Source organism: Diprion similis, chromosome 14, assembly GCF_021155765.1.
Source record: "Diprion similis isolate iyDipSimi1 chromosome 14, iyDipSimi1.1, whole genome shotgun sequence".
NCBI classification, from domain to species: Eukaryota; Metazoa; Arthropoda; class Insecta; order Hymenoptera; family Diprionidae; genus Diprion; species Diprion similis.
Window position 1 is genome coordinate 11,851,775 of NC_060118.1, and position 24,672 is coordinate 11,876,446.

Consider the following 24,672-nt stretch of genomic DNA (forward strand, 5'->3'; position numbering starts at 1 on the left):
TAGCACATTAAAAAACCTGACTTACGGTAAACGAAAGAGATAAATTATATTATTTCCTTTCCTTTTCTTTTCTTTCTTTCTTTTTTTTTTTATTATTAATACGATACATGTATGTAATATATTAAATGAAAAATTTTTCGTGATATCGGTAAATTTTTGTCATCTGTTTGTATTTTTCATACTTCCTTAACTCTTGACAAATAACCTGAGTGAGAGAGAGAGAGAGAGAGAGTGTGATAAAAGAAAAATGAATGAATAAACATTGCATCGTTGAAGAGTTTGTATTAACATGTGTTACAAGTTGAGCAAAAGATAGGAAAAATAAACGGTGTCTTTCAGATTTTTCAATAATAATATACAAGAGTACGGTCAAAGGGAAAAAAAGTAAAATAAAATAACTATACTAGCAAGTATCTATCTGTGGCCATATTAAATTTTATACATATGGTTCGATTAGACACGTATCTGTGCTGTTGTATATTCATTATTATACGTATACGTATAAATATTCAAGTCTTCGCAATTCGCCCCCAAAAATTTTATAGTGCACAGTAGGTCAATGACTGTGCGCACGAAAAGAGCTAATTAATATTTAAATTATCATATTTTTTTCTTTTTTTATCGCAAACATTTCCTGCTTTTTCTGGGTATGTAAATATAAATTGTATTTATAATTTTCTGTAAATTTAATCTTTATATAGTAATTCAGTAAAGGCGCGTTTCTCCTTATTGCAATGAGAATTGATTTATTTACAGATATATATATATATATATATGTGTATATATAATCTGCAAATTTCTACGAAAACCGTAGATTTTTTTTCTTTCTTTTTCTCTAATTTTCCAAGTTTTCTTTCGAAGCGGTTATCTTTACCAGTTTGCAGTTAGGAGAATGTTACCATATAATTTCAGGCTTACATGTATAAATAATATAGGGGAAAAAAGTTGGAACAGAAAAAAAAAGAAAAAAAAAAAAAATTAATCACAAATAAAATTGAAATGTCGCGAGAAAAAAAACAACGTATACAATCTAAATTCTTCGTTTAACGTGGGAAGACCGTTACCAGCCGTAAGAATAAAATTCTGTCTGCTTAAACCTATACATATCTCGACGCATGTGAATAAATTGTCTACTATGACATCGTTGAAAATCATAATTAATTAATTGATTAATTATTTTAATCATTTTTTGTGTTTTTCTTCCCTCCCTCTTTTACTTCAATATTTTTCCTTGTTTTTTTTTTTTTTTTTTTTTTGTATCTTCTCTTTTCATTCTCATTGTTTACACACAGACACACACGTTGCCCAATCGTAATTATTGTTAAAACCCCATCCAGTTTTCAGTTTATCATTTAAAATATAATATAATTCACCGTCGCTTCCGTCGTGCGGATACAAACCAACTATCCCAGAATGTCCAGCATTTGAACTAACCTTCGATAATGATACCTTTCCAATTTTTTTTTTTTTTTTTTTTTTTTTTAAATATATATTACGTTACAACTTGATTATCTAAAACTGGAGGTGCAGCCTTTTTTTTCTTGCATTTCGATTCTTCTTTCTTCATTTTCTTCTTTTTCTTCTTCTTTAATTTACGTACATACAATCATCTTCGACTTTTCAGTACCCGTTAAAAATTATCTAAGGTAATTCAATCAGAAGTTGTGTTTTCTTCATTTGAAAAAATTCATTTAATTGACCATCGTTCGAGTTTTTTGTCTCCATTTTCTTTCTTTCTTTGTTCCTTAATTGCTTTCTTTTTTTCACGTTTGTTCGGTAAACTAGCATAATTAATATAATAAAGTATTGAATAATAATCGTCAATCGTTATAACCCATTATTGTACAAAACCCATTCTTTATTTTTCTTTCTACTTTAATGATGGTCTTTTGGTCTTTTTTTTTTGTTGTCTAAATTTACTATTATAGAAAGATCGATAAGTTTTAATTTTGCGATGTAAAAAATTAAGAGAACGAACAAAATAAATTGTTTGGAAAGTTTCGACTTGCTAGAATTTATCAATTAAATAATAAACAAATTAGAATGCCTCGAAAAATGGTCGTGCTTAACAAAGAGCCAATACATATAGGTATAAAGATTTCTTTCAATTTTTAGGGGTCTCAATCTTAAGAAGACTGTACAAAAGCATTTTTACAGTCCTCTCTTCGCCGAAAGCCGTGTTAATTTATACAGGGTGGTAATTTTTAATCACCCTAAGCTAATGTCTTGGAAATTAAGCTATTAATCAGTGATATCTCGACAGTAGAACGATTGCAGCGTTAATAAAATGGCATAAAATGTTCTACATTTTTATCATTAACTGCTATTAGCTGCCAATAACAGTCAGGCTTGTCACCTAATTTCATCGAGTTTGTGAAACATTTGTCTCCGGGTGATTAAAAGAACATCTTGTACATTTCAACGATTCTATTGAACGAACGTATCTTTGATTATAATGAATAGAAAAGACGTATCGTTGAGAAACAAAGAAAAAAGAGTTCGCTTCCTGGGTTCGCAAGAATATTTCAGCGTTAACGCTATTCTTCTTTGAAATTTTCTGAAAAAAATTTTCTCTTCACTTCCGTTAACGTGAGATACGTCCTTTCCTTCAGGACCCGTCAATATACACACATTGTTACATACTAAAAAAATATTACAAAGTAAATCTGATTCCTTACGTACTCTAAAGCGTGCGGCAAAAATTTGAAAGAAAAAACGCTGATAATAACGAAAACAAAAATTAAAAAAAAAAATTAAAAAAAAAAAAAACCACGTATCTCGATTCTCTTAACGTTCTAATCGCAGCAATTATTCGTAAAAATCCTTAAACGCTAAAAAATACTTATAACAGCTCGTGGTGTTCAATAGTCATAAGTTTATTTCCATTATGCCGTACCTGCAACGACACTGTTCTGAGATTGAGCCGTTGTCGTTGCGGCTTGTTGATTGTTCGGACGATTCTGATTGTGGTTTGTTAAAACTTTTTGTTGCTGTTGTTGTTGCTGCTGCTGTTGCTGATGCAGTTGATTACTAGGTTGGCGATTTCCTCCGCCACCACCGCCTCTGCTTCCACCCCTGTATCCGCCACGATAACCGTTGTTACCACGATACATACCACCTCCCATTCCACGGTTGTAGTATCCACGTCCACGGAAACCGCCGCGTCTCGTCGAGGCGACTCCAAATGTCTCAGAGTTCAACTTACGCTCCGTCCGCCAATCCGTGCGTTGAGATCTTCTGTAAAAAATAATTTATATTCTTTCTATTCTATTCTTTTTCGAAGGTTTGACAAAATTAATGAACATACAACAAAATATGTTCAGTATCGGTGCTACACTTGATTCATCCGTACGCAACAAAGTACGGACGCTACAGTGTTACACCATTTTTATCTAGTATGAAATTCACATTCATCGCTTCAATTGATATGAAGTGAATCCGGCACTTTTCATACATAGAAGGTTATTTGCAAGTAAAACATACAGACAGAAATTTGAATAAGTTAGAATCGTCAATTCGTCAAGATCTTCCAGGATTTTGATTCCCGTATCATTGAAACATTTTTACTTCAGGCAAAATAGCAAATAGCGTTGTATTATAACGAGTTAAAAGTGCGTAACGGAACTTACCCTTTACTCCTCTCTACAGCTTCACAACTAATGTTATCGAAGAATGATTTGGACTTGTCGTAATGTACGACGTCGGTCTCTTCCTCAGGCTCTCCCTCACCCGCTCCAGTTTCGTTGCCGCTATCGTCTTTTTTCTCATTGTCAGTACCGTTGTCAATCTTAGTCTTAGCCAATTGGGACCTGCAATTTTCAATCAAACTGCATACTCCGTCATCAATTATATGGCAACTCATTTGTCCAATGGTCAATAAGCAATGTCTCGAACTAGATCTCACAGAATAAACACAAATCTATTAAATTTTAATATACTCGGTTTCAAATCTACTACTTGAATGTATTTCCAAAAAACAGGCATTTGAATATCTAGTTCGAAAACAGCGAATTGTATTGTTCAAGTGTTTCTACCTTAGCTCTTCGAACTGCGTATTGGCCTGTTCGAAGTCGTAGTCATTCTCGAACTTCAACGTGTTCTTCGGCTTGTTATTTATGCTTCCTGGCTGCGGAGGTCTGAAGGTACCTCCGCCACCACCGCCACGTCCCCTTCCTCGCCCGCGAATATTTCCTCGAGCTATCCAACCGCCGCGATTTCCGCGTCCCGCCTGATGCATCTGGGCGTGATTCGGCCCTGCAGGATGCCCGTGTCCTTGGAGCTGATTTCCGTCCTGTTTTTCACGATTGTCACGCTTTCCGTCGCTGTACTGAGACATGCCACTGCCAGTTCGCCCGCTGCCGTGACTGCAAAAGTTTATTTACATAGGTGAATTGCACAGTTGGAGAAATTGAATGAGCAATGATAGAACGTTTATAGGATGAAAGTACGGAAGTCATATTTTTACCAACCTTTCACGATCACGATAAGATGGTTGTATGGTTCTAGCGTTGGGCTTGTCGCTCATCGGTTTGTGGATGTTGGCGTTAGTTGGCCGCTGCTGATGGCCAACCTGGGTGCCCTGATCCATAGTCGGACTTTTCCTAGTCATCAGGGATGAAGTGGGAGTAGTCGATCGAGATCCTCCGCTGATCAAGTCCAACACGCCTGTGTAACGGGGGTAAAGAAGTCGATTTTTTACTTGGGATACTTTTTTTTTGATCCTTCGTGACTTTCACATGTATACAAACAATATTATTCAGGCAATCTTGAGGCAGACGAATTTACCAATAATGCAAGAGAAGACAGACATCCTTTTCTAATGCGATCAATGATGCCCTTGAATGATTCTGGTGTATTGCTATGAGATATTGGAGTTTTTACGTCTTCCTCAGCTGGGTCATAGTAAATTAGTCGCACGGAATGCATTTTTTTCAATTAACTTTAGGTATCTACAGCACCGGATAATTGAAGAATTATTCAGCTAATTACCGACGAGAAAGAAGTAGAGACACACGGCTATTATAGTTTACAAAAATTTTGAAACTCTTCTACATCTTGAATAAATCCAAAGTTATATATACATATATCTGTTATATTTAAAGGTCACAATTATCGCACGGTGCTGAGATGGTTAGTAATAGTTATTCAGAAGGTAAAATGGTAAACTGTATGAAACGGTAGCAAGGGCGAAGAACATTTATATTCAAGTATTGGTGCATTATACTCTCTTTAAAAATGATCTAATAGTGATTTTCTACGATTTCATGCTAGATTTCTGAATGCCACAAGAAAAAAATCATTCAAAAGAATTTGAAAAATGAGAATAAAGGTGAACATAAATGAATACATGCAAACAAGGTAGATAGAGATAGAGATGGATGGAAAGATGGATCGCGTAAGTAAAGTCCCAATCGATCAAGGAAGGTCACATATATTTTATACGGTAATGTAAATGATAACTGGTTTTGCTATATTTTATTTCCAGCCATTTTCTTCTTTCATTTTTTCATTGGCAAAACTTGACCGCTTCTAGATGCACAAAGAACAAACTAAAAATGTAACGATAAGAGTCAAATAGAACAGTGACAAAGCATTATTGAATCGATACGATTTGATTAAGGAGTTTTACAAGCTGTTCCAAGAGTGAGCTGAACAATACCAAAACTTGAAAGTACCGTTAACCTCATAAATGAAACATTGCATACGTAAATAACGAGAATTTGATGTAAATAATTATTTATAAAATCAGAGTCGTGTTTCAAATGCAAAAACGACTTGAAATTTCTCAGAGGTGGCAGGTTGAGATAGATCTCATAAAATTCGTAGGATAAAAATGGGTATTTTGAGCAGATCGTAAGCAACTATTCGCAGAAGCAGACTTAATAGAAAAAGACAAAAGAAAATGCGTAGCGAAACGAGCAAAAGCATTAGTGCATCAATGCTATGATATTTTCGAGTAAAAACCGTAATTTGTTTTTTTTTCTTCTCTTGGTTGAAGTGAAGCAGAAACGAGAGTCAAACGGGTGTTACATAAAAGTGAATAATAAATAAACAATTATATCAAATCAAGCTGAAAAGCATAGGTGTAAAAAAAAACAACGAAAGAAAACGTTAATAGTTAGGATAAAAGTTTGGCAAAAAGCAGCAGCAGCAGCAGCAGCAGCAGCAGCACAGTATAAAACAGAGTAGATCTGGCGTTACCAAGAAGCATCATCATCAGGCATGCCGGGTAGCAAGATCATAGCAAAAACAGTTTACCATCTTCCAAAGATTGGTCTTTTTGAATTTGATCAACGTTGCCCGGTGCTATCGAGTTTGGGATCGAGACGACGTTGGGTGCTTCGGTGGAGCCCAGGCCCAACTCACTTGGTTGTTTGTTCATAGCGACTCGAGGATCTCGTCCAGCTGCAGGCATACCCATAACTGGACCCATGGCTCCCATGGCTCCCATTCCACCCATCGCGTATCCGCCTCCGTACTGCCCGCCCATTGGTCCTATTTGACCCATCATTGGATGGTTGAAGCCCGGCTGTGGCTGGTAAGACGGCTGACCCATGTTGGGCTGTACTGTCATCTGTGAATTGGTAATATTTTAGTAACAAGTAATCGAGTCGTCGAGTCTGCTAAATCATAGCTTGAAAATTGAGAGGTGTCGATAAAGATGAGCGACGAAGCGAAATAATTTCTTGCAAAATTGATCTTTGAATATGTAATATTTTACCTGAACAATGGCTGGATCATTTGGAATGGTGCTGACATTGTTGACAACTCTGATGTCTTTGATGTCGGATCCTCGAAATAATATGTATTCATAGACTTGATTCTGTGGCGCTACTGGAAACTGCGTCTCTCGATCCTCAGTCCCGAAGGAACGAACTGTAATGAATAAAAACAGTGTCAACGAAAAATAGTGATCGATTGTAGTTTTCGGTGCTCTCGGAATAGTTATAGAAAATAATATTAACATTAACGACAATTTATGAATGAAAATTGTTAAAAATTGTTTGTATTTCACTATCTCTATGGATGTTAAAGAAATTTAATAACTTGTGAATAAAAGGCAAGACTATTGTTCGGAAAGAATCAAACAAAAACATAAGACTGTGTAAGAAAATTAGAAAGTACAATTGATTGACGATTATATATCAATGATGATATCTTATACACAAAATCAATTCCGACTATGTTTACGTTTAGGTTTAATCCCAGAATTCTTTGAGCTGATATTTGAAATCCAAACGGTTCTTACTTGTATAGATAGAGCATTAGCGAAGGAGGGAAAGAAAGAAAGAAAAAACGAAAACAAAAACAAAATACAATTTCTTAGGTGATCCTGAGAGCTCGGCATTATAGACTGTGCTGATATATATTCTTCACAACAAGCGTTTGAAGGTGATAAACATAATTTTGACTAGGATGTGATGATGGAGAAGTGAAATAATAGAAAAGGGGAAGGGGGAAGAGAAGAGAGAAGTTAAGAGTATATATAATCAATTGAAATACTGCAATAAAGTTGTTAGTATTCCATATTTTTGGACGAAACGTAACTGCAACAAATTTTCGGAAAGAGGAATAATAAACGTGAAGAATGGAAATAAATAACACAGCGAAAGAGCGAGAGAGAGAGAGATAGAGAGAAGGAGGGGACAGAGAGAGAGAGAAAGAAAGAAAGACAGAGACAGGAAAGATTGCGACGCGAGATTGTAGATCGCAAACTCCGGTGACCCGGATTGTTTTTCATAAAAAGAAATGACGAGAAAATAGATGGTATGAAAAATGATAAGTTAGCGTATTATAATTGAAGAACTGTCAAAAAAAAAAATAATAATATAATAAACCGGTATAAATAGTCAAGAATGTAAGCTACTTGTGGAATATCGAGTAAGAGTTGTTGAATTTTAGGGAAACGGAGGGAAGAAAATATGTTCCGGTTGTCGGTGAACATCGGCGACATTAGGCCAAAGTGAAAACGGCCGAAACAAAGCTGATGCGAAAAAGAAAGGAGTCCATCTTACCGTTGGCTAAGGCGATCGTGCACTCCTGTGGATCGACGGTAAATAAACGGCCTTCATACCGAATATCTGCCTTCGATATTAGGCTTATCTTAGAACCAAGCTCCGGCATTCCGGCACTCATCTTGAAACTTTTAGGTATTACTAACGATCAGCGAGATGTATTTAGATCCCCGATACCGTCCGCAACTACCGCTACATACAACCGTCTGAACGCGAACCGATATAACACAAAAACTCTACGCTCTACGCGCCAGCTGACACCGATGGACGATGTACGCGATGGCGGAGGATTTACGACACTCGGATCAAGGCCGCCAACTTGACGATACGAACGAGAAAATCTGCTTTAATTTTAATTAGGATTTTTGTGTAATAGGATACTTTTCACCCGTCGTCTACACGCGGGCGATAAATGTCTTTGAGACGTCTATCGTTGTTCGTATTTACAGCGTTAGGTGATATCCAATAGCTTACGACACCTGCATTTATGCTTCGACAAATGCCTCGGTAACGTTGGCTAACCTGTAGTCATGACGTCGTCGCAATATTCCTAATCTTACAGCAACTGATTTTAATTATGTTACGAATAGTATAAGGGGCGATGTTTCAATGAAAATTAATAAAATTTTAAACGTCAATTTATACGCTCTTTAAAGTTGTATTGTATTGGAAGAAATTATCTTCGTCAAATTAACGGTGTTTACAACGACTCGTGTTCTTTTGCAGTCTGCACCTACAGCCAAGATGGCGGCATCGTTGGGAAGGGTTTGTCGTTCGGGTCTTTTAAAAGCCAGTAATGGTGCTCTATTTAATCAAGTAGGTAAATTTTCGCCCGAAAAATCGTGGCCTACTACTCAGAGTTCAATTCGCTATAATCCCGATCGAGCTCTTACTTTTGTCAAAGTTAGAAATTGCGCACGACTGTCTCTCTGACGAGGAAGTTCTCTCCTCACGAACCTTTGACTGAACGTTTGACGATCATAATTTGACTGTCTGTAATCATCAGTTCGGTATTTCGTGTCAATTGTAGCTAGCTTCTAAGGTAGCTGGTGGTTTATTGAACTTTTCAATCAGAGCAAAGGTCCAGAAAATACTTTGACAATTTCATTGTCCATTTAAAACGATGTATTCTCTCTTCATATACGTTATGTAATAGAGCAACATCCAGCCTCTTGTTATGTACGCCTATTGCCGCATTTTATACAATTCTAAATTTATCATTATAACGAGAAAAAATATCATCTTCATCTTCTTGCAGGTCAGCACCTTCTCGACCGCCCGAGACTGGACTAGGGGGCGAAAAACGGTACGTCTCATAACGATGCACAGCGTTTAACGTCCTTCTTCCCTGCCCTATCCCAACCTCTAGAGTTCCTAAAATTCATGACGAAGTCCCTGAAGTCCTATATTATTTAACTCAGTGAGTAGAATATTCTAGTATATCAATAATATCCCTGAAACTAGACGATTGGAGATTTTTGGTATCTGAAAACCTGACGCGAAGGGTGATTGTATAGTTTATAAAAATAATTTTAATATCTTAGTGGGTACGAGTTTCTCACTGCGTTCTAATACGTGTAAATAATTCTCAACAATAGTGGTTTGTATTGAAATTTGCAGTTGCTAGCATGCCTTGGCGCTGCCACAGGCGCTGCTGGAGCTTTGGTATATGCTTTGGAAAGTTCTGTCAAAGCTGAGGGCATCGAACTCCACGCTCCAAATTATGCCTGGACTTTTTATGGCCTCATTAGCTCCATGGATCATGCCAGGTAACGATTAATCAAAAGTGATATTAATTAGACCTGTAAGAGAAGAGTAGAATATATGTCGAGTTGCAATATGGTAACGTAACTTATTTTCTTAACAATTTCAGCTTGAGAAGAGGTTGGGAAGTCTACAAGAATGTCTGCTCCTCGTGCCACAGTCTCAAGTATGTCGCATTCCGTGAGCTCGTTGGCGTTACTCACACGGAAGCGGAAATTAAGGAACTGGCTGCAGAATATGAGGTTTGTTGCTTCGCTTTCTGAAATTCGAGAGTAACGCTGAAAGTTAGACACAACTGATTCCAGGGATTTCACATTTCAGGGAGCGGAGAGTAGTTAACCGGTTATAAAATTATTCTCTGCATTGCTATACATACCCATTCATTTGTATTCATTTCGCTTGTGTTTTTAACTCGACTTTAGATCAAAGATGGTCCAAATGACCAGGGAGAGTACTTCATGAGGCCGGGCAAACCCTCGGATCATGTTCCTTCGCCGTATCCCAATGAGGAGGCTGCTCGAGCAGCCAATAATGGTGCTTATCCACCAGATTTGACGTATATAGTAAATGCCAGACACAACGGAGAGGTCGGTACTATTGTACTACGTAATTTTTTTAGCTCCTGACTTATTTCATCAACTTCACTTATATCTCTTTCTAGAATTACATCTTTTCTCTATTGACTGGGTACTGTGACCCGCCTGCCGGTATCACTGTAGCGGACGGCCAGTATTACAACCCTTATTTCCTTGGTGGAGCTATCGGTATGGCACAGGTAAGCCAACGATATTGCAAATCAATTGTACTTGTGGTTGACTTACGATAACCAATGTATGTCGATGATATTCAGTGTACTTATAGAAATCTCTCTTCCAGACTTGATCATTTTATTCCAATTTTTTTTCCACAAAAAACAGGTAATCTATGACGAGGTACTTGATTTTGAAGACGGAACTCCAGCAACCGCATCGCAGGTAGCCAAAGATGTAGTCAGTTTCCTTCATTGGTCGTCGAACCCGGAGCATGATACCAGAAAGCGATGGTTTATCAAGGTGACGTTTTTATAAACCTGTACAATTCAAAACTCACTGTAACACTTACCTTTTAAAAGGATACGATTAACAGATTGTGTATTGCTGCCAAACTCATATTTTTCTTATACTCACATATGTTTATCTGCAATTTTTAATGGTTACATGTTCTTTTTTTCTTTTATTACAGGCCATAGGAATCTGCACGTTATTGCTTGCGATTACTTATTACATGAAGAGACACAGGTGGACAACTATCAAGAGTCGTAAGATCGTCTTTGTGCCGAAAAAGTAGTAAAATTTTTGCCGAAATAATAACACGAGTTAAAATAATTAGCCAAGAAAAATTATCTGATCCCTCATGATAAAGGAGAAGTAGTTTTTTATTTAAAACCGCAAGGAACAGAGACAATTTTCGATGTTAAACAGTCAAGAAAGGAATAAAATAACAGTAAGAATTTTCGTTCAATAAAACGTGACCATACGCGTGCTAACGTTGGAAGAACTGGCTGAAAAAAGTATGTTTGTATGTTCAACATCAGATAATATTAATAATATATTGATATCTGTACAATGTACATAGCGACAATTACCTATTTGCCTGTTAAACTACGGTTGGGTCAAGTTGTCAAAATAAAAACAAAGAAATACAATACTCTCCGCAAATCCAACAAACATCTCTATAACAAACAATATTGCCTCTGCCCTTAATGTGTGCACATTGTAATTATCATACATACATACATACATACATGTACGTATTGATTTTGTAGATCAAAACGCCATTGTACATCATGAGTTGACCCCCACTGTAAACATTGAACAATAATAATTATTCGTTTAATGTTTGAAACACATATATTTGGCCAAATCCCACCTTGCTTGGCCTTTAGCTATTTATTGTTACTACTCAGCAGCTTGGCCATTTCCTCAGTCTAATTTGTAATAAGTTTTTTAATAAGTGCTTTAGCCTGCACAGAAAGTAAATCACTAATACCTAGTTTCGTAAAAGGAGGGGAGGAAAAATATTCTTTGATCGCTTTCCATTTTATTGAAAGAGATTGTGTTTCGGACAAAAATCAAGATCTACATGATGTGATGAATTCGTTTTTCATATTCTTTATATCAGTCATGATAATACGAAACTTGAAAACCTTATTATATAGATGCAATAAAATCGTACGAAAAATTTCAACAATGCCAATCCGGCCGGTGACGGTAATACGTGGATGCTTATTTTCTTGATGAAAATTCTTACGCTACAACGCCCAAACTTTGATGTAGTCCACTTTGAGAATCGATCCTTCGTCTGTCCACGTATTTTTCCAAGCATCCATGGACTCGTAGAAGTGCAGCAAAGCCTAAGTTCATAAATAGAGTTAACTGGTTCTTTTCACTCAACGAATATAATTGTAACGATTTAACGAATTTGTGGATCACTATCATGTGTGATTTGGATTTCTATTTGGAAATTTTATACTAAAATTAATATTTGAGTTTTCAGTGTTCCATCCATCGGTCTAATTGTAAGACCGATAGTATAAAGCAAGCTCGACTCACCTTCGTCTGTGGGTTCGTCCATGGCTTAACGTACTCCCCACTCGTACAATTGTCTGGAAATTCTTTGTGTCCACCAACCGCGACACCAATGCTGATGTAGAACTGTGAATTACGTTGAAAAGGTTTCAAGAAGTCACAGCTGTTCCTCGTCGCTGGTTTCAAGAGGAAAACACAAAGAAAAAAAAGGATAAAAGCTTACCGGCTTATTGAATAGAGAATTGGGACTGTTGCTGCGACTGGTTGTTAATGCTTGCACGTAAGATTCCCGTGGATATTCCTTCTCCCCGAAATTTACGCCATCTACTTTGACAGATATGTGTGTCGGAGTCCATTTGAGTTCGTAAACATGATAATCGTCGCTCCAGTAACTCGACGAACGTTTTTTCGACATCGTAGCGTCCTGCAACGGAGCAGCCGTGCTAACTACAGCACCCGCTTGTAACTTGCGTCCGTCTATATTTGCACCTGTGATATCGTGCAAGTTTCTGTTTCCAACTGCGCTTGCCAATCTCAATTCCCCGGCAATGTAGCCAGATCTGTATTCTTCGTTTACCGGCAGCAGTTTTATTACTGAAAGTAAACAAGACGAGGGTCATTTTAATAACGATAAAGAATCTGTGAGAATGTTGTATTTGTGGAGGGAAATAAGCATATTATATTGTCACAAAGACAGTTAATGTTGGCAGAAAATCTGCTTACTTGGGTATATCCAGTCTCCTTGTGGAAGTTTGGCACGAACTTCGACGCGTCCGTATTGAAAACTGAAGGACTGCTTGGTGTCGATGCGGCCGGAAGCTACAGGCGGTAGAATAAAATACCCACTAGCTTGTTTGACGCATTCTCCGGTTCCGACTTGACCTGTACACCTGTGGAATTGATTCGTTAGAATTTTGATTAATCAAGAGGAAGTAGAAAATATGCACTCTAAGTTTGCAACTGAATTTGACAAACCCGTTCACAGTCAGCTTTCCATGACGAATAAAGCTCATATCGTTTCCTGTGTCTAGAAGTGTCGGCTTGATTATTAATTCACCGTCTCTGACCGCCAAGTTTTCCGCCTTACTTAAATACGCGACGAACTCGTAATCCTGGAACAACGGAAGGATAACGTTCGATAAAGAAAAATACTTCTCTACAGAGATTTAAAAAATTGAATCGAGGAAAAGGTGTCCAAAATCTATTACCGGAGAACCTGGGAATTGCTTTACAGCCCTCCACTTGCTCGGTCCCAACTCGTTGAAGTAATCCTCGAACAAAATTTGTCCGGTACATGCCTGCTTTCCGTTAATGATGGTATCCGATAGCACACAGGAGGAGCCAGTATGGCACACAGTTCCATCATAATTGTACAGCTCTACAAGTCAGATTCTCATTTACAAAGCGGTTACCTGACATTTGAAATTAAGCAATGAAAGAATAAAGTGGCAGCGTCACTCACCTTTGACCTCGTAGCTCTGGTCGAGCAGATTGTACCCAAGACCTTCGTAGACAACGTGTACCCAGAGGTAAATTGTGTCGCCAATCTTTACCTTAGTGGTACGATCCTCGTAAGTCCATCGATTATATCTAGGTTTGATTATGTCAACGGATATCGTCCCTGCTTCCAGCGAATAAAAGTCATCGTTGATCTTTGCGTGATATGCGACAAGCGAGATCCCCTCTCCGTCTGAGAAATATATTCATATGGGTAAATATCATCTGATAAACTGAGGATATAGTAGATGGAAAGGAAGAAGACGTTCTCATTTTACTCACTAGGTATTGAGAGTCGCACGCCCTTCGGACAGAAAGCCATGATCGTTGGGTTTGGAGGAATGTATTGAGCTGTGGATATCCTTAGAGTCAGTAGGTGAAGAACCAGTGGAATCAGGCCAATGCCGCAGTGAATTTTCAGCTTCATTTTGTCTGTCGTTTGCATTAGTATTCGTTGTCAACAATCCATTTGTCTGAAAAATTTCCGATAAAAGGTTTAAGATTCTTTGTTTAAAAATTTGAAAAATTTCTTTGAGACATTTGTAGAATATTTTATAGCGAATTTTAAAGGGATTTGAGAACAGAGTAATTACAACGATTTTATTATAGTGGGAAGATTTTTCAAAAACTCTTCGGTATCGACAAAAGGAACTCAGAAGAAATTTAAATTTCCACAAGATGCTTAAAAGAAATATTGAAACTCTATGCATTTATATTTATAATCTAAAATCATGTGGTTAATTTGTTTTTGACTTTTAGGGAGTCAAGTGTATACATATAATTAGCAGGTAAAAAAAAACAAAAATAATACAATAATAAAATTAATAGATGAATAAGTGAATAATAATAAATAAATTTATTCAGTTTTGGTATAATCGAATTTTTCAACTTTTCATCTCACATAAATTCCAGTTAAAATGTATAAAAATTTTTCCCCCCAAATAATGAGAAATGCGATTCATGCATTTATTGAACGAAATCTATGAATTACGATTATTGCAGTACTTATAAACAATTATATCACCGGATGATCATATAATTTGCCGTATTCGTATGTAACTTGATGAAAAAAAGTTTTTGTGTATGAATAATAAAGTGAGAAAAAGATAAAATTTATCATCATTATTATTACCACCATTATTATTATAATCAATTTGTGTTTATAACCTGTTTGCTAAATGTGAACAGTATTTTTTAAGAGTACTTGTTCCGTAAAATCTCCGACCTCGTAGGTGACCACGAATGTGATAAAAACTCAGAAAAAAAACGATATAAAATCTCTTCAAATATATCATTTATTTGCATGAATATTATACTATTCTACTGATAATTTCTTCCGAGCAATCCTCGAAAAATTATCAGCTGTGTTGGACATTAATTTTAAACCAAAATTAGTCTGTATATTTCTCATAATTGGACAGTGACACGAAAGTTGGAAAAAATATGGTGAACTTTGGCTCTTGGCCTCTAATTATCAGAGATTCCCCTCCAGACTGGACGATCGTTGATAAAATATTTTTAAACGATAAATAACATTAGCTGTTTACCCGAAGATGACTCGTTATTTGCTCATAACGAGTGTTACCGAAGTGATATTGCATCTTATATGCAGTAGTACAGATATTTAGTCCTGTCCAAGCAAAGATTGAAAAAATAAAAGGAATGAATAAAATTTCATAGTCATGCAAAAAAGACGATCGATTATTTCGTGTATCGTACAACGTATATAATAACGAGATGAAATAATGCCAATGAATTTAAGATTTGAAACGAAAAAAAAAAACATTGAACTTTAATATTTGTTATAAGGATTAATAATGTAATTCGCAAAAACGAATCACCAGTTAGTCAGAAAAGTTTTAAAGAGATTCGTGCCTCACGATTAGCGAAAACGAATCAAATAACACTTGATTTTGCCTCAATTATTATTGTTAGTGTTTAAATTGAATGAAATGTACATATATGGACAAACAAATCATGGAATTGTGTAAAACAAAGTAGATAAAATTTTTTTCAATTCAATGATAAAAAACTTTCCTTAACAATGTCGTCGTGGAATATTGATGAAGATATCGTAACCGTTTTGAGAAACTATGGTTGAATAATTGTTAATCGTTGTTACTCACAAGCGCTGCTAAACCGCGTGAACTTGGATGCGTGAATGCAGTAGAAAATACGGAAATTACAGAATCGGTCCGCGAGAAAAAAACTAAGGTTCATAGAATGTTTGTGAATAATGTCTACGCCGATCTCGGTGACGTCGAGGAGACGAGATCCGCTCCGTTTCACGGCCAAAGGTATACAGAAAGAAATCGTAGAATGGGAGACCGACATTAAGCCCGAGGGAATATAAGTAAACCTCCATATGTGATATGTCCAGAAATCAAGTGTGCATGTCACACATTCTCTCACAACAGTAGCCAAGCAAGCCGAAGAAGAAGTGGTAATGCGTGTGTGTCAGAAGAAGCGATTATGAGTAAGGGGAAAAACCGGCTGGTGTGTACAACGACTTGTGTGCGTATATTAATTATACATAGACATATCACGTGTTCGAGCAACTTTTTTCGAGATAAAAATAGCAAATTATATATTCATAAATATGTATATATATTTTCATTCTCGACTCAAGCATAATTTTAACTTTTATGACCTGAAAAGCGGCGGGACGAAAAGCATATTATTCCCTCAGGTGTATAGGAAGTCGCGTTGCACACCTCGAAAACGCGGCGAGTTAAAACTCTTATAGAGCTCAAGCGATCAGGATGAAACTTGGACAATTGATGCCTTATTTTGGCAAGAAGTAAAGCAAAGTTTTACTTTTTAAAAAAGTAGAAAAAAAATTTTACAGATCGGTTATCACTCACTGAAATTAGGAAAATTTTCACAGTTGCACCAGAAGTATTCAACTGTCCGGTATGATGCTACTCGGCGCTGATGAAATGCACATTTTGAACTCAGTCCCATAAGATTTGATGGTAAAATGACGAAATGACAGGTGATCTGGTTTTCGATTACGAAAAATACCGACATCTCATTTTGGCGACATTTTTTACCGACGTTACACGCATGCATTACCGGCATGCGTCTAAAGTTGATAAAAAATGTCGCCAAAACGAGATGTCGGTAAGGCATGCGTGTAATGTCGGTAAGAAATGTCGCATAAATGAGATGTCGGTGTTCTTCGTAATCGAAAACCAGATCAGCTTGCCATTTCGTCATTTTACCATCAAATCTCATGGGATTGGGCTCAAAGTGTGTATTTCATCAGCGCCGAGTGGCTGCTTACCGAACAGTTCGATCCTTTTAGTGCAACCAAAACCGGATTGTAGAAATAAATTTTTTTGCCCATTTGATCATTTTTTTGCCCTATTCATATATATGTTTAATATGATAGTATAAAAATTTAATTACACATATATGAATCCGCAGATTTCAACCGGACTTTACATCGCTTCGAGGACGAAGATTTCCGATGAATTTTAATTGCTTAGTTAACTGAATACTCGATAACGGATAATGATTATATACGAGATTGAAGTTGGTAACGTTATCGTAACGGAACAGTAGGAAAAAATCACCATTTTATTATTTTTATAACGATTTAGCAGGAATTAAGATTGCGAAATATGAGTATCTTTTCTTTCATCACGATTTACTGAATTTCAAACAGTTCAAAAATTGTGAAATCGAACATTTCTTAGCAGAGAATTAGATACAGCTGATTCTGTATTCGTTAATCATAATTCCTTATCAATATACACATATATTAATATCTATAATATGTATAATAGCAATTATTATATAAAGATCGGTCAAATTTGTGAACCGAAAAAATGTAGAAACTGACTTTACGGATACGTGACAAATTTCATGCTTGACCCTATTAATTTGTGCGAATAATTTTATTATCACAATTTCAACTGCGTATTATTTTCTAATTATTTTTTGCATTTTACATATATATATATATGTATATATAAATACTAAAACTGTGTCACGGATTTTATAATCTTGCATTAATTATTCCACCACATAACATATATACCGCGGTATATATATGATATTTCTAACATTGTAAAGTTCATTTGATTATTTCTGCTGCGTTGTGAGTTAAATTATATGATAGATGATAACGTATACAAAAGACCTTCGTGTTTTATTGGATTATATTACCGCGATAATTGACACGCTAGATTGGCAATTTTTCTACCCCTATTTATATAAAGCGGAAAAACTGTCGTGATATACAGGATGTGCAATAGTAAAAATGATCCTCAAAGAAAATCCATCAGATGTTTAAATTATACGTTATAAATCCTAAATACGTCAAGAAAAATCTTTATCAATGCGTCTCCTCGTAATATTGTTATAATAATAATTATTATTATTATCACCGAGTAATATTTTTGTTTTAATTATATAATCATGACAACTTGTCGCAAATTACAATATCGCGTTACTTTTTACCCCCCACATATAATATGATAATCTTGCAAACCCGCATTCTTAGAACCAGTTTATCGATATCATCTGACCCGCGGTGAAGGAACAACTCTGTTTTCGTTTATCCATCATATGCTCGTTGAGTGTTGAAGATAAGTTCGCATTTTGACAGGGGGTACAGAGGGAATTTCATTCAAATAATTCTAATCCCCTCCTTTCCCCCCTTCGCTAATTTCGTTCACAAAAATACTTTTGTAAAAATAATTTTTTCTTATTTTAAGTCTCACACCGATTTCGATTTTTATGGTAAGCCACATGTACGTGGAATAATATTCTGTTTCTGAATTTTTGATAAATAAACAATACATGATAAATTATTTATCTATTATCGTCAAATTTTTCATACCAACGAATATACAATTTATCCCTTTAAATGAAAAATGTCGTTCTCTTATTTTTCATAATCATAAAATTAATAAATAATGCTAAAGAACAGTGCAGAAGTAATAATACAGTTATAAATTGCATGTAAGACGTATACATACAAATACATATGTATATATGCATATATATATATGTATATTTCATTAACCACCGCGCACTTTGACACCGAAGAACGTGATTATTAATACACAAACACATGTGTAAGTTGTAACGTTATTGATGTTAAAATATATGTATATAAATATTGCGCGCGCACACTGTATAATAATATATGGATATCCACAACAAAATGATAGTATAAACTAAAAACGAAGATAATCGCGTTTACTCCAGTATGTATAAATACGGCGATGAAATGTAAGAAAAGACAGATTGATCTACAAATCGTGCGAGTGAATCGAGTGAGCTGCACGATTTTCTTTCGGTTTTTCATTTGCCAAATCGACGATCGATACTTTGCAAACGCATTTTTCGAACACCAAACTCTACGTAAATATGATTAGTACGTGAATTTGTCGATTTTAAAAAAACATTATAAATTTGAATTTAGTTTGAATTTGAATTGATTTTTATTCCTTCTTCTTATAATTTTTTTTTTTTTTTCTAATTATTATAGATAGAATTGTTGTATATATATTTATATTGTGTATTGTAGAAAAAAGTGTTCAGATTATGATTTATGATCAGTGTGATGGAAATATGCAGTCAAAATTTCGTGAAAATACTCTCTGACGATTATTCTATTCATTTATATTTAAAAAAATTCTTAAAAATTTTATCAAGCTTTTAATGAACCAAGAAAAAATAGCGTCGTTTTTCAATTATAGACGAAGTGATTTTTATGGAGTAAAATTTTAGCGAAACACGTTTTGCATTATAATATTTAGCTAATTAATTCATAATTTCAAATAATTCGTTCTATTATACTGCAGTTTGACATTTTCTTGGTGAGATTTTTTTAATTTCAAAAAAATCCACCGATGACAATTCTTTTAAAACAACCACGTATACGGGGCATTCCATGTAAACTAGGCCAATGATTATTTTTATTTTTCCTCATAATTTTAGCATTTTGTATATTAATAAAAAATTAACGGTCGTAGAAAAAAATCTTAAAGAATTCAGGAGTGTGTGTGTGTGTTTTTTTTTCTTGAGAACAGCGAATCGAATAAAAAATCCTCAAACAAATTGAGAACGGTGAGGGAAAGTCATTCCTCGTGTTGACATGCAATGCCCCGTATAATATACACACGCAACTTTAGCTGGTCTAGCATATTCGTATGTAAACAAATAAATTGATGACGGTGACGTATGATAAAGCCGAGGAGATGGTTCAAGGGTCACGATAATATATATACGCGATTATTGAAGATAGAAGACGTTGACGAATTTTTATGCCATATATATACGCAATTTTATGTCTTTCATTAAATTATAACAAAATTGTCTTTCATTAATTATAAACGATCCATTGCACGTATAACTAAATATTATATTAACGTAGAAAACTTAAAATTTCACGTATAGTGTATAAAATTGATTGATGAAAAATTACTTGTTTAAATGTAGAACTAGAGGTCGATCTGGTCGAACAGATACCGCAGCTCCGACGAATGTCAGCTACTGAACGAGCGAAGGAAAAGGAAGAGATAAACAGCGTAGTTTCCGGTAAAAACATCCTTGTCACCGGTGGTGCAAACGGTCTAGGAGCAGCTTTTGTTAAAGTTTTTTTGCAGCACGATATCAACGTGAGTCTAATTAAAATTCAAAATATTATAACTAACGCTTTCACAAAGGAGATAATTATTGCTAAAGAAATATACCTAAAATGTGTGTACAATGTACGTATAATTCATGCTTTAGAAAGTAACGATAATCGACGTCGACAACGTCAAGGGACAAATGTCAGCGTCGGCGATAAACAAAACAGCCGGATATGAAAAGGCTACTTACATTCGCGCAGACGTTACCAAACACGAAGAGATGATCGGTGAGTGATAATGACGTGTCTGCGCGTATATTTGTATAATATTCTAAAATGGGACTTGAAAGAAAGTTTAAAAAAAAATTTTTTTTTTTTTTTTTATATTATACAAAAATTCATTAATTACTCAATCTTTTTTTTTCGAAAGAAAGAATAACTTGACTCGTTGAATTGACAGATGCGTTTAAAAAATCCTCCGAAGCTATGGACGGTATTGATATCGTTATAAACAACGCTGGTATTCTCGACGAGAGAAGATGGGAGAGGGAAATAGCTGTTAATATCGTAAGTTCGTAAAAAAAAATATATAAAAAAAAAAAAAAATTATTATATCTGTATAACTGCCTAGAAAAAAGAATCTATAATAAATAAATAAATAGCTATAAGCTGTAGATACAGCGGAGTATAAAATAGACCGAAATTATATATATAAAAAAAAAAAAAAAAATGAACAATTATCGCGTATAAATTATGACAAAATTTTCTATTTTTTTCTATTGAAAAACATTTTTCTTGTTCTATTGTAGGTTCTTATAAGATTAATAATAAAGGCGTATTAGGTATAATATTAAATATAGATCGAATCAACGAGAATATAATATGTATATATTATCTTGGCCAAAGTACAGAGCAAGTATCATGTAACAATATTATGCAGAGCTGGCTGATTATTGAACTGAGAATGAGTTTAATGATCTCCCTTTACTATCGTACATACGTAGACAATGTCATAGTCCGTGCGCCAAGACGAGTCTAATAGGCGAATTTATTTTCGGCTCATTGTCAGGTTATAGTTATTGGCAAAGCCCGCTTGCCAAGTATGCATATATCGATAATAATTACACAACGGGTGTGCGTTACATACCTGCACTTACACAATTGACGAAAAAGTATTTTCTCGAATTTTTAATACACTGTGTATTAAAAAAAAAAGAGTATTATTTAGAGATAAAATTGAGGGTCATCAATTAATTTGAAAGATTTTTTTTTTTTTTATTTAATCGCAGTTGCACCAAAAAATTGGAAGAATGTATTACGAGGACATATTAATAATTTCTGTTACCACAAAACTTACCTCAATGTATTCATGATCCTGTAGAATGGAAACGTTTCCTGCGCACTTCTTGCCATCGAGCACATGGCCATGGACAACGGTGGTCGTGGAGGAGTCTTGATAAACGTGGCACAGCATTGCAACAGCGAGACGAGTGCCCAGCTGCCAATATACACAGCGACCAAATGGGCGAACATCGGCTTCTCGAAGGCTCTGGGGGTGAGAGGAACTTGAGTGGTTTAACATTGAGTTTGCAGGAAGTCTGTTTTCGCGAATCAGTACTCAATTTCCTACATTCCAGACTTCGCATCACTTCGAGAAGAAAGGCATTCGCATCATAACTCTGTGTCCAGGCCTCACAGAGACAGCTTTGACAATCGACGGTCCGAATAAGCTTCTTTCGAGGGTGATGAAGGCCGATTTTGTCAAGAATCTTGAACAGCTTCCGATACAAACGTGAGTATTTCTAAAATATTCGTAATAATATCCCGTCGCATCACAGTTATCTAGTAGTCCGACGTTATCAATCGTTCTAAAAAAAGGTTTGTGTCCTGGCTGAGTGTCGGTAACATAATCTGTGTCGAGACACTTAGCCAAGACACAAACCGTTTTCTAAAACGTTTGAGGTTGGGGGATATCCACGCTCTGATTGACTTTATCGAAAATCGGATCATCTAGTAGTCCGATGTTATCAATCGTTCTAAAAAAGGGTTTGTGTCCTGGCTGAGTGTCGGTAACGTAATCTGTGTCGAGAAATTTCATTGCTTATCTAGCTTCCCCACCGAGCATGAAAGATTTTTAAAATCCGAGAAAAATAATTAAAAATCTTACATTAATTCCTTCGTCGCAGGTCGGTCGCTGTGGCAAAGGGCTTGATGACTATTATGTGTAGCGGCGAACACGGCAGCATTTGGGTCATCGAGAACGGGGCGCATCCTTACGAAGTCTGCATCCCTGAGCCACATGCCTTGCGTCGCACCTTCAAAGACAATTACGCGATGGATCTAGAGATGCAGCAGGTGAAAAAAAGGCTGGCGAGGGATAATCACGGGAACACACAGGCTCCGGTTGGCCTGGCGACATGTGGATAAGAGGAACGCCGAGGAATAGGCGTTCAATTTTTAAATTAATCAAGTATAACATTAATAGTTAGTTATAATCTGTATTTTTTTTTACGCCTGGAACGATTTAGCGATATTAACAACATTATTAATCGTTCGAGAAAAAGGTTTGTGTCCTGGCTGAGTGTCGGTAACGGAATCTGTATCGAGAACTTTATCGAGGGATAATCGAACGATTAGCTATTTCTCGTTGTCTTCGTTTCACTTTTAATTGTACCGAGATATATTCAACCCGCCAGGCTGAGAGACGAAAAAAACATGACAAAAAAAAAAAAAAAAAAAAAAAACGAAAACATACTGAAAACCGAAAATTTACACGTTGACTGATAAGTATCGAATTTTAGATTCTATATTGTACTGATAATTATGTGTATAGTAAGAAATGGAAACATGCTCACATTTGGGCATAAAACTGCAGCTTATGCAAGTGTTCAGTTGGAATAATTAGGCAGTATTATTGAATACTGCGATTTATTTTTATGACTGATTTTATAATTACCTACTTGAATAATTGGAATTGATGGAATTTCTCTGCCATCCCATCTTTAGATAATTTACCCATGATGTACATATACAAACTAATTCTAAGTCTGAAGTATAGGTACATACAGTAATCTGCCCACCCCTGTAATATGCAACCATGCTAAAGTTAAGTGTATTCAATAAAAAATAAACTATTTTTATAAGCGAATATTATAACTTTGTTGTGGTTTTTCAACCCAAGCATCGATTTTTTATGAATTTGTATCATATGTGACTTAAATAATTCATACGAATCAATTAACGATGAAAGTTTAAAAAAAAAAAAATAAATAATTGCTTGTACTCGTTTGTCATAAATTGTATTGGAAAGAGAAAAAGCTTCGTTTTATTTTGCAGAATATTACTTTGAGTACGAAAATAAGTGAGGAAAATTGAGTGCTTGCAACAAATCGATATTTTATTTCAACTTTATTACGAGATATAGTCGTGTGTTAGTCTAGTTTATTTATCAGAATATTGTATTTTTAAACTTCGAAATGAGGAATAGAAAATACTGAAATTATGAAGAAAAGCTCAGACATTGATGCTTCGTTTTCAAATCGTTAAAAATCCGCTAGATTCCTTGAATTTTAGTCTACGATCTGTAATTTTATCCAGTTTTTTGAAATTTCGATTTTAACTAATTTTTTTTCCCAATAAGCCACAAGAAAAGCGGTCTTCTTCAACTTTTTCAAAAAATAGCCGCCATTTTGTTAATTTTGCAAATATCAAAAATCGTATGATTCATTCCAAGGCCATTAGCATGCTCAATCTAGAACCGTTCGATTTTTTGGTTCCAGGTTGACCATCTTTTTTTGTTTATAAAAAGTGACTAAAATCAATAAAAAAAATTTCAATGCAATGCAAGAGTGTATTTATTAAGCCTAACAAAGCCTATATCAATATTTACTGTTAAAACTTATTAAAATAATTCTTAAAAAACCCCTTTTTTTTGCTCGTCAGTTGGGTAGACCCCTTAAGAATTAAAACGGCCCGTTTAAGTACTTTGCGCGTCTGACCAGCACCTTGGTTCGACTACTTAGCGCAGCTTGCATCCTGATGCTCTTCACTGTTTCGAGTGCTGCAGGTATAGAGCTGAGCTCAGCAATTAATATTCACAATCAGGTCATTTCAGAGTTCCGCCTCGATAACATTGGCGAATTTTTCACGCTATTTTTTCACTCTGACATTACATTTTCCGTACTGTTTTACAGGCATGAGTTATACCGGCGCGTGAACGCGCGGTCAATCGTTAATAATA

At 35.4% G+C, this 24,672-nt stretch overlaps 4 protein-coding genes across 7 annotated transcripts; 2 read left to right on the forward strand and 2 right to left on the reverse strand.

Moving 5' to 3' along the window:
- Window positions 1-1,267: 1,267 nt before the first annotated feature.
- LOC124414997 (protein LSM14 homolog B) lies at window positions 1,268-8,278 on the reverse strand. 3 transcript variants are annotated; one of them, XM_046896214.1, is made up of 7 exons: window positions 8,016-8,278; window positions 6,722-6,876; window positions 6,259-6,574; window positions 4,470-4,665; window positions 4,035-4,364; window positions 3,630-3,827; window positions 1,268-3,237 (listed from the first exon to the last, which is right to left on the reverse strand). In XM_046896214.1, exons 1-7 carry the CDS (start codon window positions 8,134-8,136, stop codon window positions 2,886-2,888), a joined length of 1,668 nt encoding a protein of 555 aa, XP_046752170.1. In that variant the 5' UTR covers window positions 8,137-8,278; the 3' UTR covers window positions 1,268-2,885. The 3 variants fall into 3 exon arrangements, with proteins under 3 accessions (XP_046752170.1, XP_046752172.1, XP_046752171.1); XM_046896216.1 differs by having other exon boundaries at window positions 6,367-6,574; window positions 8,016-8,277; XM_046896215.1 differs by having other exon boundaries at window positions 3,630-3,809; window positions 8,016-8,277.
- A 446-nt stretch (window positions 8,279-8,724) lies between these two features.
- LOC124415000 (cytochrome c1, heme protein, mitochondrial-like) lies at window positions 8,725-11,247 on the forward strand. The gene is made up of 8 exons (XM_046896220.1): window positions 8,725-8,831; window positions 9,274-9,321; window positions 9,636-9,784; window positions 9,889-10,021; window positions 10,202-10,366; window positions 10,441-10,554; window positions 10,697-10,831; window positions 11,001-11,247. The coding sequence occupies exons 1-8, from the start codon at window positions 8,760-8,762 to the stop codon at window positions 11,103-11,105; spliced, it is 921 nt and encodes a 306-aa protein (XP_046752176.1). The 5' UTR covers window positions 8,725-8,759; the 3' UTR covers window positions 11,106-11,247.
- A 773-nt stretch (window positions 11,248-12,020) lies between these two features.
- On the reverse strand, window positions 12,021-16,192 carry LOC124414996 (beta-1,3-glucan-binding protein 1-like). Its single transcript, XM_046896213.1, is given in 10 exon segments — window positions 12,021-12,171; window positions 12,371-12,472; window positions 12,570-12,940; window positions 13,070-13,236; window positions 13,322-13,458; window positions 13,555-13,724; window positions 13,809-14,036; window positions 14,126-14,293; window positions 14,296-14,316; window positions 15,970-16,192. Coding segments are annotated over 10 exon segments (1,674 nt in total). The 5' UTR covers window positions 16,178-16,192; the 3' UTR covers window positions 12,021-12,069.
- A 2,898-nt stretch (window positions 16,193-19,090) lies between these two features.
- LOC124414998 (15-hydroxyprostaglandin dehydrogenase [NAD(+)]-like) lies at window positions 19,091-23,580 on the forward strand. Of its 2 annotated transcripts, none has more exons than XM_046896217.1 (7): window positions 19,091-19,232; window positions 20,300-20,478; window positions 20,594-20,720; window positions 20,893-20,999; window positions 21,814-21,987; window positions 22,070-22,224; window positions 22,619-23,580. In XM_046896217.1, exons 1-7 carry the CDS (start codon window positions 19,226-19,228, stop codon window positions 22,857-22,859), a joined length of 990 nt encoding a protein of 329 aa, XP_046752173.1. In that variant the 5' UTR covers window positions 19,091-19,225; the 3' UTR covers window positions 22,860-23,580. The 2 variants fall into 2 exon arrangements, with proteins under 2 accessions (XP_046752173.1, XP_046752175.1); XM_046896219.1 differs by having other exon boundaries at window positions 22,661-23,580.
- The last annotated feature ends 1,092 nt before the right edge of the window (window positions 23,581-24,672 follow it).

Excerpts from the sequence above, each read along its gene's own strand:
- LOC124414997 (XM_046896214.1), bottom strand. The coding sequence starts at position 8,136 with ATGAGTGCCGGAATGCCGGAGCTTGGTTCTAAGATAAGCCTAATATCG. Across the intron at positions 4,666-6,258 it reads AGACCAATCTTTGGAAGATG|GCGTGTTGGACTTGATCAGC; the intron begins GTAAACTGTTTT and ends CCCGTTACACAG. Across the intron at positions 3,828-4,034 it reads ACGCAGTTCGAAGAGCTAAG|TTTGATTGAAAATTGCAGGT; the intron begins GTAGAAACACTT and ends CGGAGTATGCAG.
- LOC124415000 (XM_046896220.1), top strand. The coding sequence starts at position 8,760 with ATGGCGGCATCGTTGGGAAGGGTTTGTCGTTCGGGTCTTTTAAAAGCC. Across the intron at positions 9,785-9,888 it reads AGCTCCATGGATCATGCCAG|CTTGAGAAGAGGTTGGGAAG; the intron begins GTAACGATTAAT and ends TAACAATTTCAG. Across the intron at positions 10,555-10,696 it reads GAGCTATCGGTATGGCACAG|GTAATCTATGACGAGGTACT; the intron begins GTAAGCCAACGA and ends CACAAAAAACAG.
- LOC124414998 (XM_046896217.1), top strand. Across the intron at positions 20,479-20,593 it reads TTTTGCAGCACGATATCAAC|AAAGTAACGATAATCGACGT; the intron begins GTGAGTCTAATT and ends TTCATGCTTTAG. Across the intron at positions 21,988-22,069 it reads GCTTCTCGAAGGCTCTGGGG|ACTTCGCATCACTTCGAGAA; the intron begins GTGAGAGGAACT and ends CCTACATTCCAG.